General features: G+C 37.8%; 1 protein-coding gene across 2 annotated transcripts in view; it reads left to right on the top strand.

Annotated features, from left to right (window-relative positions):
* Positions 1 to 1,366: 1,366 nt before the first annotated feature.
* pbx1a (pre-B-cell leukemia homeobox 1a) overlaps positions 1,367 to 16,399 on the top strand; it is a 64,199-nt gene continuing 49,166 nt past the window's right edge. For both annotated transcript variants that reach the window (XM_042718044.1, XM_042718043.1), the window contains exons 1-2: positions 1,367 to 1,978; positions 3,204 to 3,277. In XM_042718044.1, the coding sequence (XP_042573978.1) occupies positions 1,791 to 1,978; positions 3,204 to 3,277 (262 nt within the window). In that variant the 5' untranslated portion in view covers positions 1,367 to 1,790. The remainder of the gene's footprint in view (positions 1,979 to 3,203; positions 3,278 to 16,399) is intronic.

The raw sequence follows: 16,399 nt of genomic DNA, 5'->3' as shown, positions 1-16,399 counted from the left end.
GTCCCCAAACTAAAGCACAAAATAATATATTTAGCATTTTCATTCATTTATTTACATTTTGCACTTGTTATCTGTCTTTGTTGGTGAAAGTTTTTGTTTAATAAACCATTTATCATTGCAATCAAAAAAAAAAGAAAAAAAAAGAAAAAGAAAAGTTTAATACATGAATGTAATACATGAGCTCTGAATATAGTCATAATGCATTGAGTGATTTCTACATAATCCCTACCGTATCATTTTTGCTCTCTGAAATTGATTATATTGTATGCAATAAAAAGTTGCGATATTACCTATACGACCAGTATATGGCAGCAGTCACCTCCTAAGTAGGACAGGTTAAAATGGTGTCGTTTCTCATAAAGAACATAATGGAAGGTGACACACCTCATATGTTGAGCACGAGGATGAGACATAGTGGTGCTTTTGGAATATTTGCTCCAGTGATGGGTACTCAGGCATCATTTAACACTCTCTTTATTGGTCCTTTTCCCAGCACCTGCAGCCAGAGCGTGACATTTCTGCCACATTCTGAGCTCCATGTCAATAGCCAGTGAATTTAATATCGTTAAATAGACCACATGGCTGAGCAAACTGCCTGTCTGATCATTTTCCCAAGACACATTGAGTGGTCATAGTGGAGGAGGAATGAATATGTATACAGTATATATCATTACCTTTACACTACATGTTTACATGTAATATGATCATGATTTATTTGACAGAGTAATCTGCATGATACTTTAATAGACCTGTAAATATTACATGTATCAAATATGGCAGCCCTATCTGTGTTATGACATGTTTTATGGGATTTTGACACAGACGTAATCTTTCAGAAGGGTAAAGTAGAATTAAACAGCTCTCCTCGTGTTTACACCAGCCATGAATCTACAAACGTTCACATTTGACTTTAATTTTTTATTGTCAGCTATGTGTAAAATGCATTGACAACCCAGTTCAGACCCTTCAAACTAAATGTACAAATTACTAAATAAAATTTGGTCATATATTTACACTAGTGGAATCATATGAAAGACATCATTAATGATCACTATCATTTACAGAATGAGATGACATGGAGCTCCAGTCCTGGTTGACGGTGGGAAAGAGCGGACAGAGAGGCTTTACGCCAAGCACTATTATTTATTTTCATGTTCAACCCCTATCCATCACCGTGTTACCACCCTGTCCAGTCCCGGCGCTAACGCCACATCTTAAAGCTTATTACGGCGACCCACCTTCCTCGCGAATATGATTGACGTATTGTGGAAGAAGCGAGGCGGAGCCAACAGCGCGCTCTCGTCCAATCACGGCCGATGGGCGGCGCCCCATCGTTGTGTGCCAGTGTTAGTGGGCGGAGCCTCTCGTTATGTGTCAGTGTTGCCAGCAGACCTGTGCGAAACAAAAGCACTTCTCTCCCCACGTTTAACGCCTTCAAAGCACGTCTTAAAGCTGTTCCAGTCGTAAAGCTGTCAAAGGAAACAAGGAGTTGCGCGGCAGAGTCGCAGATTACACAGGATTACAGCAGCCCTTAGACAAAGTTAGGCTCTGTTGTCTTGGCTTTGGTGGCAAGAGCAGGAGTGGCTTGATCCTAAAGCAGCTCTCCAGATCAGATTTCACCCAAACCAGCTGTGAGAAGGAGCTTTGCCTTTTCTCCCCTCTCTCCATGTTGTAAGCGCGCTTCTGACATCCAGAAAGAAAAGGGGGAGTGACGGAGAGAGTTCCTGAAGGAATTTTCCTTCTAGGCAAGAATTGAAAAAGTCACCAGAGTCTAGAGAACAGCGGCGAGGATGGATGATCAGCCCCGGTTGATGCACTCCTCACACGGGGTAGGCATGGCCGGACACCCCGGCCTGGCGCAGCATATGCAGGATGGCACGGGAGGAGCGGACGGCGAGGGAAGAAAACAGGACATTGGAGACATATTACAACAAATCATGACCATAACCGACCAAAGTCTGGACGAGGCACAAGCCAGGTATATATCCAAGAATGTATGCATGCTGTCTCTGTGTTATTAACTTCATAGTAGCTACTGAAACACGTCGACAGTGTAAAACAAGTCAGCTGCTTTATATTTTTACGCGCCACCCGAAGCGCACCGACTGTCTTTTCGCGTCTTCTTTCAAACTTTTATCCTGGCGTAAATTTTTATTTTGCATTACAAACATGTTACAGTCACCTCCGAGTGCTTATTTGCACAATCTCAGCTGTCTTCTTCTTCTACCCAGATGCATCGTTTCGATTTCCAATTTCTCTGGATCTCCCAGGTTACAAATGAGAAAACGCATTGATTCAGTGCCATATAGACTTACTACACGTTGCGGGTGGATTCAGTCCTAGTTTATTTATTTATTGGACTGCAAGCACCTTAGAACTGAGCAAATAAATAAATTTGCCCAAGTATGCATATTTAAACATTTCTATTCGTACGTATTTATAAGAAAGTCCATACTGTACTATGACAAAGTGGCTACAGTCTTTCTGTCGTCTACTAGTTGTGTATTAAAGGAACGTTGTTAAATATGTTACTTTCCATAAAAATATTCTATAGCCTACAATAAAACACACTAACTTAGTTGTAATTAAATAGTAATTAACATCAATAAGGTAGCTAGTTGAAGACTAATTTATATGACTGAAGTGTTGACAAAAAAATAAAAATAAAAAAATGACTTGATCCTATTAGCCTTAGCAACTCTCAACACAGGTGTTTATAAAATACTTGCAGACATTTTACTTTTAGAATAATACTTAAAATGGAATTTGTAGTAATTACCACACATATTAAAGTACTCTTATGCTGATATATACTTTATATTTGTGGTTTAATATTAATTCAGTTTGTGTTGTGCTATTTTCTGGAAAAGTAGTGCAAAAACACTGTTACTAGTCCTCTTATATGAGAATTTGATAGTAATTTTGCTTTGCAATCCAATTTATGCTGCCATCTATGATGCACGTGAAATATTCTGACAGTTTTTTTTGCTCATTTAACACGTGCATCACTCCCAAAAAGTGCTGCACAATTTAGAGCCATTTGTCAGCTGTCTTCAATCAAATACCATTTGTAAAATACTCAAAAACACATTTCCATCAGACATAGCAGACATTCCCTTCCAAGCCTAATGTCTGTGTTTTGACAGTTTTGACAGGTCATGCATAGTGACGGCTTGATATTTATTTTCTGTTTGTGTTTTTAGGAAACATGCGCTGAATTGTCACAGAATGAAGCCGGCTCTATTCAACGTCCTGTGTGAAATAAAAGAAAAAACAGGTGGGTTTTCCTGTCTTACAGTATATAGAGAACAGAAAGCAAAAAGTTGCAAGTGCTACCCTTTGTTTAAATCCAGTTATCACATTAAGCTGAATACTGAAATATTGATTTTTTTATTATTTTTTTGCTACAGAGCTCTTTAATACAGTGATGTATTGCGTGTCTTGTGAGAATGTGCGTTATTAGATATTTAGATAGAGGAGAATTTGCAGTTAGAGTCAAGACTGCACCATGTCAAAGTTCTGATATTACAATAATAACACACAAATTCATGCTATTCAAATAATGTGTGATTCATACCGCATTCAGATTCCTCAAATAGATAGTTATTATTATTTTGTGTGCTAGGATTATAATTTTTTTGCAGCTGAGCTGAAGTGTATTACTTAATACAGCATTTTACATTGTATTGTATCATTGGTTATGTTATGCTGCATTGAGCGCAAATGATGAGGCTTTTCCTCATGTTATTTTACTTTTATAGCCTACAGTATATGAGCATATCAATGGCTTTAGTTTGAAAATAGGATTTTAGAATGTTATTTTACTCATTAAATTGCGATTTTGACTGTTAACTTTAAGTTACTGTGCCTCATGGTTTTGATAATGCTCATCTGAGTTTTATAAACTCGACTTCTTGCAACATACCATTTTTTTTTTCCTGCGCTGTCTGACTAGATGCAGATTCTAAATTGTTAATGGATATATTCAGAAGTTTTTGTTTGAATAAAATGTAGCTGGTTAAGTAAGGCACTTTAAGAGCAGTTTAAAAAGTCCACCAGAAGCGCTATTCATTAGTGAAATGAACATGCTGTTTTGATTATGCGATCGTCCCTGAGTGAAGGTTTTTCGAGGCAGATTGCTACAATGAGAAACAACAACAAATGCAAAAAAAAAACAAAAAAAAACAAACAAACAAAAAAAACAACAACACTGTCATATTTTCCTTCTAATTAGCCCCAAAGTGTCTTTTACAAAGATTTTATTACATTGTAGCTGAATTTGGCTCTCTGCCACACTGTCTAAAAGGCACTGCAGTGGAGAGGTTCCCCCCTCCTCAGTGAGATTCTGACCGACTGAAGAGGGCTTCGGTGGGCCACTGTGTCAGCGATCACAGGGGCCTCATGGCACTAGGTTCGCTTTTTTCCTCCTCTTGTTTAGCAAGGTTCTCCAAGAAGGGAAAGAGTTATGCCTGGCTCTTTTGAACTGCCTGGCGTCACCCGGGGTTCACTCAAAGTTCGTTTCCAAGATGAAGAACAAAGTGACTTGGACCTCTTCCTGGCTTTTTGCTCCTGCTTCTCTTCCCACAGTTCCTGGCAACCAGGAACCTGCAGGGCTTTTGACTGGAGAGATGAACCCGTTTAGACTCCAAACATGCTATAAAAAATGTTCGATTATGAATATGGGTCAAATTATAGCTGTGATGTCACTCCCAACCTGAGGAGTGTGTAAATTAGTTGTTTGTTTCGTCTATATTATCTTCTTTTTATCTCAGTGTACAATGTGAAAAGCCCCCCCCCTCCCCCACACACACCTCATGTTGAGCTTTTGTTTGTTTTTGAACACAGCCCTGGTGTTGTTTTTGTCAAGGGGGTTCATCTCAGCTTCCTCGGTTGTGCCGCGGTTGCTTTTCTCTCTCAGGACTTCATTAGGTGCATCGGATCATCAGAATCAATCCTTCTTGCATTTGATCAGTGTTCGTATAAAAATATTAACATCAGCTGATTCCAGCTCTTTTGTTTGTTTCATTTTGAAAACACACACACAAAAAAAGTTTGGGCTTTCCAGTTGTTGAAGGAAGTGGGAGGAGGGCTATTGTCAAGTGGATCAGGAGGGCGATATATATATATATCGCACATTTTTCTGAAATTAATCGCGATTAATCTTACCTAACATTAAAGATATTAAATATACTTTTATATTGCAATAATTTCACATTCAATCTTCAAATTGATGTACAAACAACATAAAGGTAGTATATTTGTTTAATGGCATCTTTTTTTATGACTGAAGGCCAGTATCAATGATACCAATACTGATTTCTCTATAAAGTTGCCCCCCCCCATATTTAACCATTGACTATGGCCATTCAACATTACAATATAATTGAGAGCTATAAATTTTAACATTTATTAGACTTTAAAAAAATAACTTTTAATTTAAGTGAACCTAAAACAATCTTCACATAAACCCATTATAATAAATGTCAGATTTACCTGTGCCCTTCAGCAGAAATATACAGAAATTGAAATGATCCAACACTAAATTAAACATAGATGAATCCTTAAAGCTATAAAAGTTATTTTTTCCCCTTTTTATTTTGATTAATAGACATCACAGCAGCTGGTCATTAGGTTGGTTTGGCTGCTATTTCTTTAGGAGCTGCCGCTGCTGAACGTGACGCGGATCTTTTCTCAACTCTTTTTACCTTCTCTGACCCACTTCAGGTCTTAAAGTCGCTATTAATGAGCAGACGAGTTAAATCGGGTGTGTTAGAGTGATGGGCTGCTCCAGGACAGTTTTGAAAACCATTTCAGAAACATGTTCTTAAATGTGGCTTATATAAAATATATTACATGCATGCACAGTTTTAAGGGAGCTTTAATCGCCTTTTTGGTAACTTCATGACTTAACTGACCACGACATTGCATGCATGTAGTTTATTTTGCGCTTTGATGTGAAAGGATAGAGGCTACAGTACCAGTACCGTTTGAAGAGCATGCGCTTCGGCCACAGTACCGTTTCCATGCTCGCTTGACTCGTGCTTGGCGCTGAAGTGAAGTGGAGTGCGCGTCTGAAATGTGTCCTGTTCTCAGTCGTTCTGCACTTCTTGAATTAATTGCGTTAAATATTTTTATATTTTTTAATTAGTATATATATATATATATACTAATATATATTATATATATTTTTTAATTAGTTTTTCAGTTTAACGCGTTAAAAATATTTAACGCAATTAATGCAAGAAGATATATGTGTGTGTGTGTGTGTGTGTGTGTAAAATAAAATATAGATTTGTTTTATTTACACCATCAAACATCCCGCTACAAACATTTGCAAACTATTTCTGTAGTTTTTTTTAGCTCTGGCCTGGGAATTGAGAGAGAATAAAGGATTTTTGATGCTTTTAAAGTAGATTCTATTGATAGTAGCCTGGTTGTGACTTAAGAAAACACTCCGAAAATAGAAAGAAGAAGAAGGAAAAAAAAAGATTCAGTGTTTTTAGATGTCAGTTTCTATTACTATTGAAAATGTCGGGAATATGGTTAAGCAAACACTGAAAATAAATGAACTCAAGCCCTGCTGGTTGATTTGAAAGGTCCTTGTACATTAAACCCCCCTGTGCTCTCTCCTACAGAATTAGCCGTGAGCTGTACCTCGGTTCACTTCCGTCTCTTTTTAATGTGAGGGTGTAATTTCACACTGCACAGACAGACACCACTAAAAATCCAGCGCCACCATGGAGAAAATGGCTCAAACCTCCGCTGTGACATTTACTGCAAATGTGCTGAGTGCAAAGCGCCCAAACGAGAGCAGCCACCATTTTTGTCGGGGCCTTTTTAATTTTTTTTTTTTAATAAAGAGTCAGCCTCATTCATGGTTTTACATTGTTGCAGCCGTAGAGTCCCAGGTGGATTCCAGAAAAGCGAGGTTATTAAATCCGTAGCCGGTCTGTTTTGTTGAATTGGCGTAGCGTGCTGTGGAACAGTGGTGTCTTAGCTTTCATAACAGACTGTGGAGGTCATGGAGCCTTGCCTCAATGAAACAGTGGCTCTGTGTTTTAAAAAATGAACTTTTTGTGCTCACAATAACCTTGATTTACAAGAACTTTGAATGTTTGGATCAACCGCGTCGTCACCTCAGGCACCTCAGCCTGCTGCTTTAAGTGCAACTCGTAATTCCTATTCAGACACGACACAGTTTCTTCGACAGGAACAATAAATTTTCGCTCCGCTAATATATTTCATCTGCAGTCGTGTTGAGAGAGCACGAAATGACACGGCTCCTGTAATTCTTCGTAACCTACGGCCGTCTTGCTGAGATTGACATGGCTGCGAGTTGCCCGGTGCATACCATGTGTTGCGTGGCGGCGAGTTAGTGACGTTGCAGTGTTGACAGCCGTGCGGGGGGGCGCCGTGGTGATGAGCCCTCCGCTGGCAAGCAGCTGACAAGCGGGGCAGTACGGTGTGCCAGCAGCAGACAGAGCCGGCCTGAACTCCTGACCTCGCCGTGTATTTTTACACAGGGCCTGACCGAGCTAACACGGCACAGGCCGGCATGCGAGTATAAACAAGTATTACGGCTCACGAAACAGGATGTGATGCGGGTGGGGGCTTTTAAACAAGGCTGCTTTAGCACCGCAAGTGTTTCGGATTATTTAAAGCCTTGATGTATTTGTGTATACTGCATGCTCTTGGAAATGCAAGGCCGCTGTGTGTGTTTGAATTGGGTGATTGACACATATAGATGGTCGCGTATGGAAACGTTGACATTAACTTGGATGTTTGTTGGTATCGGGTTTCAGCTCCTTTTACCCTTGGGGCTTTCATCAGGCCTGTTTCACATGGACATACATTTGCCCGATCATGAACAGAGCTTTGAAAAATAAACTTAAACTTAGCTTGAACTCGCTGAACCGTAGAGGGTCGATGACAGAAAAAAAAAGTCCACTAAAAAGAAAATGGCTTGGCTTTTTTTTTTTTTTTTTTTTTTTTTTTTTTATCGTGTTAGGTAAAAAAAAAAAAAAAAAACTTTTAGAAAAGTAAAAAAAAAAAAAAAAAAAAAAAAAATCTACTAAAAATGTTATGTGCTGTAACTTAAAAATTCACTATATGTGAGTACACACATTTTCAAAAAATATATATTTTTCAAGGTAAAAGGTTTTTCTAGATTTTTTGATGTATTATTAATAATTATCATTATGTTTTTGAGGATTCAGTTGGATCACATGACATTTTACAGCCTGAACTAACCTTTGCCTTGTCATAAAAATGATCTGATATTTGAAGTAATGTACTGGCCTAAACAGTTGTGAGGGTCTACAGGGGTTTTATGCCCTTAAACATTTATAACGAAGTGTAATTGGGAAATAAGAAGCATTCTCCTCATAGTATACAGGTATTGAAGTCATTATATCTATTAATTGGATTTTTAATGCATTTTTAATAACAGACAGACAAAAATGAGTTTATGTCATTGACCCTAACTCACTGGTGATTGTTAAATGTTGCAACTTTTGTCTTCAGTTAGGGTGTATAAAGTCATTTATATATATATATATATATATATCACTATTATTATTATAATTTTTTCTTATATATTGTGATGAACGTCTGAATGAAGCGGATTATCAAAACAGAAAAAACAAAACAAAAAAACCTTGGGACTTGCTTCTAGTTATTGGTTGTTGATTGGCTGGAGGCAGGTCTGAATGTGTGGGGCAAACAAAGTGATTGGAGAGGTTTGGCATATACATAACCAGAGATAAGTATGTTGTTTCACAGGAAGAGTTTTGACATTTTGATTAAAAATAAAGAAACATATGCATCCATATGCATGGATTAATTGTTTACAGTAAGATTCAAAACATATATTTGATTTTTCCAAATCAAAGCATTCCATTTCATGCAGACTTCAAAAGTTCATTTAAGGTGGCATTCAACAAATAATTCTTTCTTGCATGTGCATAAGTGCTAAAAGCAATATGGAGAAATTGGATACACTGTTATCATCTAACCTGACACGTGCAGACACTAACAAGCATGTCCTTACTTGTATCTCATGTCATATGAGTGATATAACCTCATACGTATCTCACACTTGTCTCAGAGTAGTGATTAATTTACCTTTAACACAAGATTCAGCTGCGGAATTCTTACAAAATATCTTTCAACTTCAAATAAATGTCTTTCTTTCATATATTAATATAGCCATTATGAGATGAGGTGAGAAAACACAAGTAAACTTAGTACATTTTGTAAGGGTTGTATTTTGATGTATTACTCTTGTAATATTCACATATTTATTCACAGTGTTCTTTTACCTTTATTGTAGCGGTATCAGTGCTTGCAACACCACGCTTAATAAAGTTTGGGCTTCATTCCTTAACTCATTTGTTCTTCGTGCGCCACGTAATTTTAGAGCTGGCAAGATATCTAACGACCATCTTGTGGAGAAATATTGTGTTTGCTACAGCTACATGAGGGGAGTCTCTCCTCCTCCTGCTTTATTTGGAACGTGATTGCTAATCATACTTAGGGCCGTTGGAACGGACATGCCTCAGTAGCAGCATAATGTTTCCTGTGTGTTTCTCTGTTATTACCCAGCTTCAAGTCTAAACTCACTCGCAATCAGAGCTCCTTATAAATTATGCAAATGATGACTGGCGTAATTGAGACATGTTAATCATGTTTTAAGAGCCTAATTACAGAAATGTATAACGGAGGTGGGAGTCTCTAATTAGCTCTGATAACAGGTTGCCCGTGTGAATAGTGAAGAAGCGCTTTTTGTGTGGGAGGTGTTTTCCTCCTGCGGATGGTCAATAAAGGAACCCAAACCCTCATTTTATAAAATAATTATTGACATGGCTTAAGGTTACGCTGGGCCTGTTTGAAACTGTTGCATTTCGTACCTACATTCTGTACAGAGTCTTGGCTGACGACATCATGTTAATATCGTTTCACATTGCTTTAGGATCAAAACCTTTATTTAAACCACCCCACCTCCTTTCCTGTATGAAAGGCATCACAACACATGAAATTAATCATCAGCACTCAGCAGGATTTTGCACTCAAGTAGTGCTGCACGATTTGGAGAGAAAGTCTTATCGTGTCTTATGTGATAAAAATTGTGCTTGCGATTTAAATCGCATTTTTTCAAAACTCCGTATTTGCTGTGCTTTATGAAGGGCTGCACAATTTTGTGTTTATATAGCATTAATAATATTATCAATTATTATTACTTAATTAAATATAAGAAACAAAACAAGAAATATTACTATTTTTAATATTTCACTAAAAAAAAAATAGAGCGTTTAAAAAAATAATAAATACAAATGTAAAATTACAATTTTAATTATTTATGGCTGTCTTAATATCTTCAATTATCGACTTCAACTCTGAGCAGATGCAGAGATGGAGTTTGTGTGAAGCAGCATTTACTGTGTTCAAGGCGCTTTGAGACACTGAAAACACAAGCTGCTCATGTAAAAAGAACACAGTGCCATGCTAAAAACTATAACTATAAATAAATAAGGAATGCACCATTTCTCATTTTTGCATGAGTTGGCTAACAATACAAACTGTTAGTTATTGTTTGTTGTAGTGTAAGGCACAATAATCGTAATGGTCATTTAATATTTCCTTTCAAAAGATTTGAATGCATCTAAAGTGCTTAAAAGCATGGCAGCGTTGGCCGGTTTGGATATCTACAGCATCAATGCCAGTCATTCTGCAAACTGAGCTTTGTTCATAGTTGTCTGACAGATATCATATTCAGAGCCATTACAGCGAAAACATCTACTCGCTTATTGGATTAAAAATTGCTTTAGAGAGGAAATTTGCTTGCAGATGCGACGGAGCTCCTTTTTTTTCTGTCTGATATTAGTCTGTGGTGCAGTTTGTAGCTCAGTGTAAAAAAGCGAATTACAGTAAAAGGCTCTGCAGATGCTATTATTGTCTCTGTGGAGTCAGACTCAGCCCCTCAGCGGTGCAGTCAATGGCCGTGATCCATATAACAGCATTAGGGCTCTTTGTGCCACCAAATCCTCATCATTACAAACACATTTCAATTCATTCATTTCTTTACGTGTTTTAAGTGTAAAAGGCGGTGCCGTTTTCAGCTATGGTTGCCATACCAACACCCCAGGAGTTCATTTAGTTTAATTCAAAGGCCGGCGATTGCCGCTCTCCTGCATCCCGCTGTTTGATTTTGACGACGGTAGCGGCGCAATACATAAAAGACCCCCCTATATTCCCCCCAGCCATCAGTCCCCCCCCTTCTCCCGCTGCTGTGAGCAGTCAAACACGGACTGGCGAGCGCCCCTTCCTGTCTCGACTTAGTAAAAATGACACAAATTAATATATGCTACTTAAACCAGACCAAGATTAATGGCCGCCTTTCGCCGCAGCTTAGGAACACTGTCAGTCGACACGCGCTCATTGGACGGAATCAGCATTATTCGCTGTCGTATCCTGTGTTCAGGGAAACGTGGAGAGATTGAGGACCTGCACACACACACACTCGCACTGAGTAGCTGTGTAACCTAAAACCTCCTGTAGACTCTATTCACAGCCCAAAAATGACTTTTACACACGTTTTCATTTCATAGATAGTGTGTGTTAGAGTAATAAAATGACACTGATATCGTCTACCTTTGTTAGATTTCACCATACAATTATAGTGTTGCCTCAGCCACGTCTTAGTATTTTACTTGAGGGAATGTCTCAACAGGGAAGTGTATTTTCATATTCATTCCATATACTTTAAGCTAATGATATGATATACAGAGTGTGCTGGGGAAGAGGCATGTTGCCTGAGTGGTTTAGCATGTAATGAATGTTTCTAATGTAGATTAATGTAATGCTATTGGCGTGGTGTGGCTGTGCTAAAGATCCCTTCCACTCTCTTTAATCAGCAGGGGGGTTAGATTTTACAGCAGGCGAGGAGATAGAGTGGAAGGGTGCGGGAGGACGTGTGTCGTTATGTGAAGGTAACGCATAGCTATGAGTCGCTCTCTTGCCGTGAAATATTCTAATTTATGCTAATGAAGCTGGCGCTGCCGTGAGAAACAAAAGGGCTGGCTATGAGCCTGTGTAACCCCCTCCGTGAACACATACATGAGTGTACATATTTTCTCTCTGCGAGAGTGGAAAGAAATGATGAATTAAGCCACCGTCCTCGGTGGTGTTCCTATCTGATTGGCAACGCTTTAAAGCAGAAAAAAACATAGTTTTAGGTCTGGTTATAGATAGAATAATGTTACAATAGTGCTGTTCTTTTGAACTTTCTGTTGATCAAAGAATCACTGTATAGATATATTAATTAAGCAGCACAATGGTTCTCAATATTTATAATAATAATAAATGTTTTTTGAGCACCAACTCACCTGATTTCTGAATGTTCATGTGGCACTGAATGGTGTGGAAAATTTAGTTTTGCCACTGCAGGAATAGATTAACTTTTGAATATATTAAAATAGAGGGCCCTATCATACACCCGGCACAATGCACGGCGCAAGTGTTCTTGCTAGTTTCAGCCCGACGCAGTTTCTTATTTTCCCGTCCTGCGCTGCATTGTTTAAATAGCAAATGCATTTGCACCCATTTGTGCGCCCATGGACGTGCTGGTGAAAATAAACTGCGCCATAGACCAACTCAAACCTGGCCTAAAGTCTGGCGCAATATTTTTTCTTTGTTATTTAAATAGCGCGTTAATAATATGCGCCTATAGGCGGGTGCACAACGTGCGTACACTTTGCTTATTATAAACACAGAGACAAGCAGCAGCACACAAACATTTTTAAAAATTAAAATAGCCATGGCGCGAGCGCAACTTGCTTATAAAGATGATGGGAGATGAAACTCTGATTGGTTTATTGCACGTTATGCCCTAAAACACCCATTACTCATTAAGAGAATAGTGACAACACGTTTAGACCATGTGCCCAGGTGCCCCGACCATTTTCCCATCGTTAAACTAGCAAAAGTGGATTCTTGCGCCGTGTGCATTAGACCATGTGCTTAGATCGATAAATAGGGCCCAGAATCAGCTATTTTAAACTGTAATATTCTTTCTTTCAAAAAAAAACATTACACAATCTTACTGACCCAAAACCCTTAAATGGTAGGATATATATATATTATGAAAACTTACATTATTATTTTTATATAATAAAAAGTGTGTATATACTCATATACTTTTATGTATATTTTTGTATTTTATTCCGAAAATGAACATGAATTCAAATACATTACTTTTGAAGATTACTTTGAGTTAAAGTTCTAGAGTCAATATTTCCAATGTTGTAGAGCTTAAATTAAATAAAATTTCTATTTGTTTGACATCAGCAAATAAATTTGCTAAAACAATGGCTGTTTCAAACAGTTTTCCCAAACATTCCCCCATCTGTCATTGGTCAGTCAAACAGATAGCCCTGCCTCAAACTCACACCATTGGTTCAACCACTGTTGGGATGTCAGGCAGGTCGAGAAATGTTTTGATAGCGCCAGAATGTTTACATTTTTTGGAGAAAACGATCAACGACTGGCTTACATACAGTTGTGATAGGAGAAAGTGTTTTAACACACTGCAGATGCGACCGAATGCAGGCCCGGCTGCGGAGGAGCAAAGCGTGCAAGGGAAGCATGAGGAGGTGGATTTGGATCACTTCCCAACATGGTGGCCAGTGAGCGCGTAGGTAGCTTTTAGCACAGCGGGGTGAGGAGCAGGAGCTTTAGCAGGGGTCAGCGCTCACCACGGCCGCCTGGAAACACCACACACACTGAGGAACCGTGACACACTCTGCCCTGAACACTCAGGCAAGCTTAATCGAGGGGAAACAAAGAGCCCCTCATGTGGCAAGGAATTCAAGGTCTTGCAATAGCTCAGTGGGCTTCCCCTCGAAAATGCGCTAGATGAAGAATTAAATGATTCGAAGGCAATATGGTGCGTTTGTGAATTGCAACACAGTCACCTTCTGTAATTATGTGGGTGGTAATTACTTCCTGTACGCTAAGCACAAAATATTCAATAGCGTCTGACCTTGAGGACGCAGGTCTCGCATCTTTCGGTTAATTGCATGTTTGCTATTATAGTTCGTTTCTAAACTGAGAACTGTTTGTACAGTGTATGCTCACTGTCCCTGAATACACACACACACACACACACACACACACACACACACACACACACACACACACACACACACACACACACACACACACACACACACACACACACACACACCACACACACACACACACACACACACACACACACACACACACACACACACACACACACACACAAACACACAAACACACACACACACTCACGATTGTCTCTGTTTGCCAGCTTGCCTTTGGCAGTGTTAGTTATGGACAGTTAACTCCTGGAATGCTATTAATGACTGTCATTTTCCGTTTTTGCCTTTTGCATAATCAGCATTGTGCTCCGCTGTCCTACATAACCACTTTTAGCAGCTCTTGTCTAGGTCTTCCGTTGCTGAGAGCACAGACGGAAACATGGGTGGCAGGTGTGTGTGAGTGTGTGTTTGTGTGTGTGCATTTGGGAGTAGGGGAGGAAGAAGGCTGTTCTAGTGATATATTGCATTTCAAGCCTCCTGCCAGAAAAAAGAACAGTAAGATGTCAAGGCATGTGCAGTAGAGTTTACCTCGACCTGAAGCCAAACCTCCGCCATCAAATCCTTATCGACTGGAGAACTCTCATCGGAGGCTTGTGTCGTCAGGCCAGCTGGTGACATTGTGTTTTCTACCCTACTGACTGTGTTTTTTAGAGGATGAAGCTCTGAGTGCCATTATGAAAGACTTGATGGCATTTCTTTATTTATATCTGCTTTAAACAGGAACTCACTCTGACGTGATTGTATTTTCCCAGAATACACACAAAACACAGAATACTCCTCTATATTTACAAAAAAATAACATATGACACACAGACACACTGGTATATATTTAGCAATAGCCACAAAAAAACATAGTATGGGTCAAAATTATCGATTTTTCTTTTATGCCAAACATAATTAGTATATTAAGTAAAGATCAGGTTCCATGAAGATATTTTGTAAATTTCCTACTATAAATATATCAAAACCTAATTTTTTGATTAGTAATAGGCATTGCTAAGAACTTCATTTGGACAAATTTAAATGTGCCACCAAATCCTCATCATTACAAACACATTTCAATTCATTCATTTCTTTACGTGTTTAAATTTTTCTCAGTATTTTGATTTTTTGGCTCCCACAGATGCCAGATTTTCAAATAGTTGTATCTCGGCCAAATATTGTCCTATCCTAACAAACCATACATCAATGGAAAGACTATTTATTTAGCTTTCGGATGACGTATACATCTCAGTTTCAAGAAATTGACCCTTATGACTGGTTTTGTGGTCCAGGGTCGACATATAACACTGATTATTATATTATATTATATTATATTATATTATATTATATTATATATTATATTATATTATATTATATTATATTATATTATATTATATTAATTTACATTATATTATATTATTAGGGCTGTTTAATGCATTCACTTAATTAATTAGTTTAATTAATTAATTAAATAATTAGCCCTAATTATATTATATTATATTATATTATATTATATTATATTATATTATATTATATTATATTATATTATATTATATTATATTATAAATAATTTTTAGAATAGGAGTTTTACAAAAGTAATATATTTCTGCCTTAATATATTTCTGTCACATATTGTAAACTGAAACACATACTCCACAGTATGTGAAAGAATATCGTTCATTCACACTGAAGCACATCTAATTCATCCAACTGCATGATTTGGACAAAAATCATAATTTGAAACATTATAAACAAGGTAAACATGGTAAACATCTCACACTGAAACAGCATTATTCTATTCTATTCTATTCTATTCTATTCTATTCTATTCTATTCTATTATAATTTTTAATATATTTATTTATTTGGTGCAGCCGTATTTAAAACATTTTCTATATAAAACAGCATATTATCAAAATGAACAATTTATTAAAGATGTAATCAAATTAATAGAACACCTTTTTTTTCACCTTTTTTTTTTTGTATTGACTAGGTAAGGTTATATACTTTTATATCCCTTTTGCAAATGCTCTGATGCTGTGAGCTATGGTGTTCAGGCAGGTAAACATTACCTGATCCTCCTGTTCCTCCTCTCTTTCATAGTTGTTTCTTGTCCTTTCTGTGCTTTCATCTCTGGCCAAAAACAAAAACAACAACAAAAAAAAACTGTTAGCTTTAAACCAAGAGCTGAAGCAGCTGTCTGGTGTCTCCTGTTGCTGCTGTCCACTGTTTTTCTATGTAATATCCCCTGACAGCATCGTAAGCAGGTGCCTTCTT

This window comes from Cyprinus carpio, chromosome B2 (genome assembly GCF_018340385.1).
Source record: "Cyprinus carpio isolate SPL01 chromosome B2, ASM1834038v1, whole genome shotgun sequence".
In the NCBI taxonomy this organism is placed as follows: domain Eukaryota; kingdom Metazoa; phylum Chordata; class Actinopteri; order Cypriniformes; family Cyprinidae; genus Cyprinus; species Cyprinus carpio.
The sequence above is the reverse complement of the archived record's forward strand: the minus strand, read 5'-3'. Positions and strand labels throughout refer to the sequence as shown.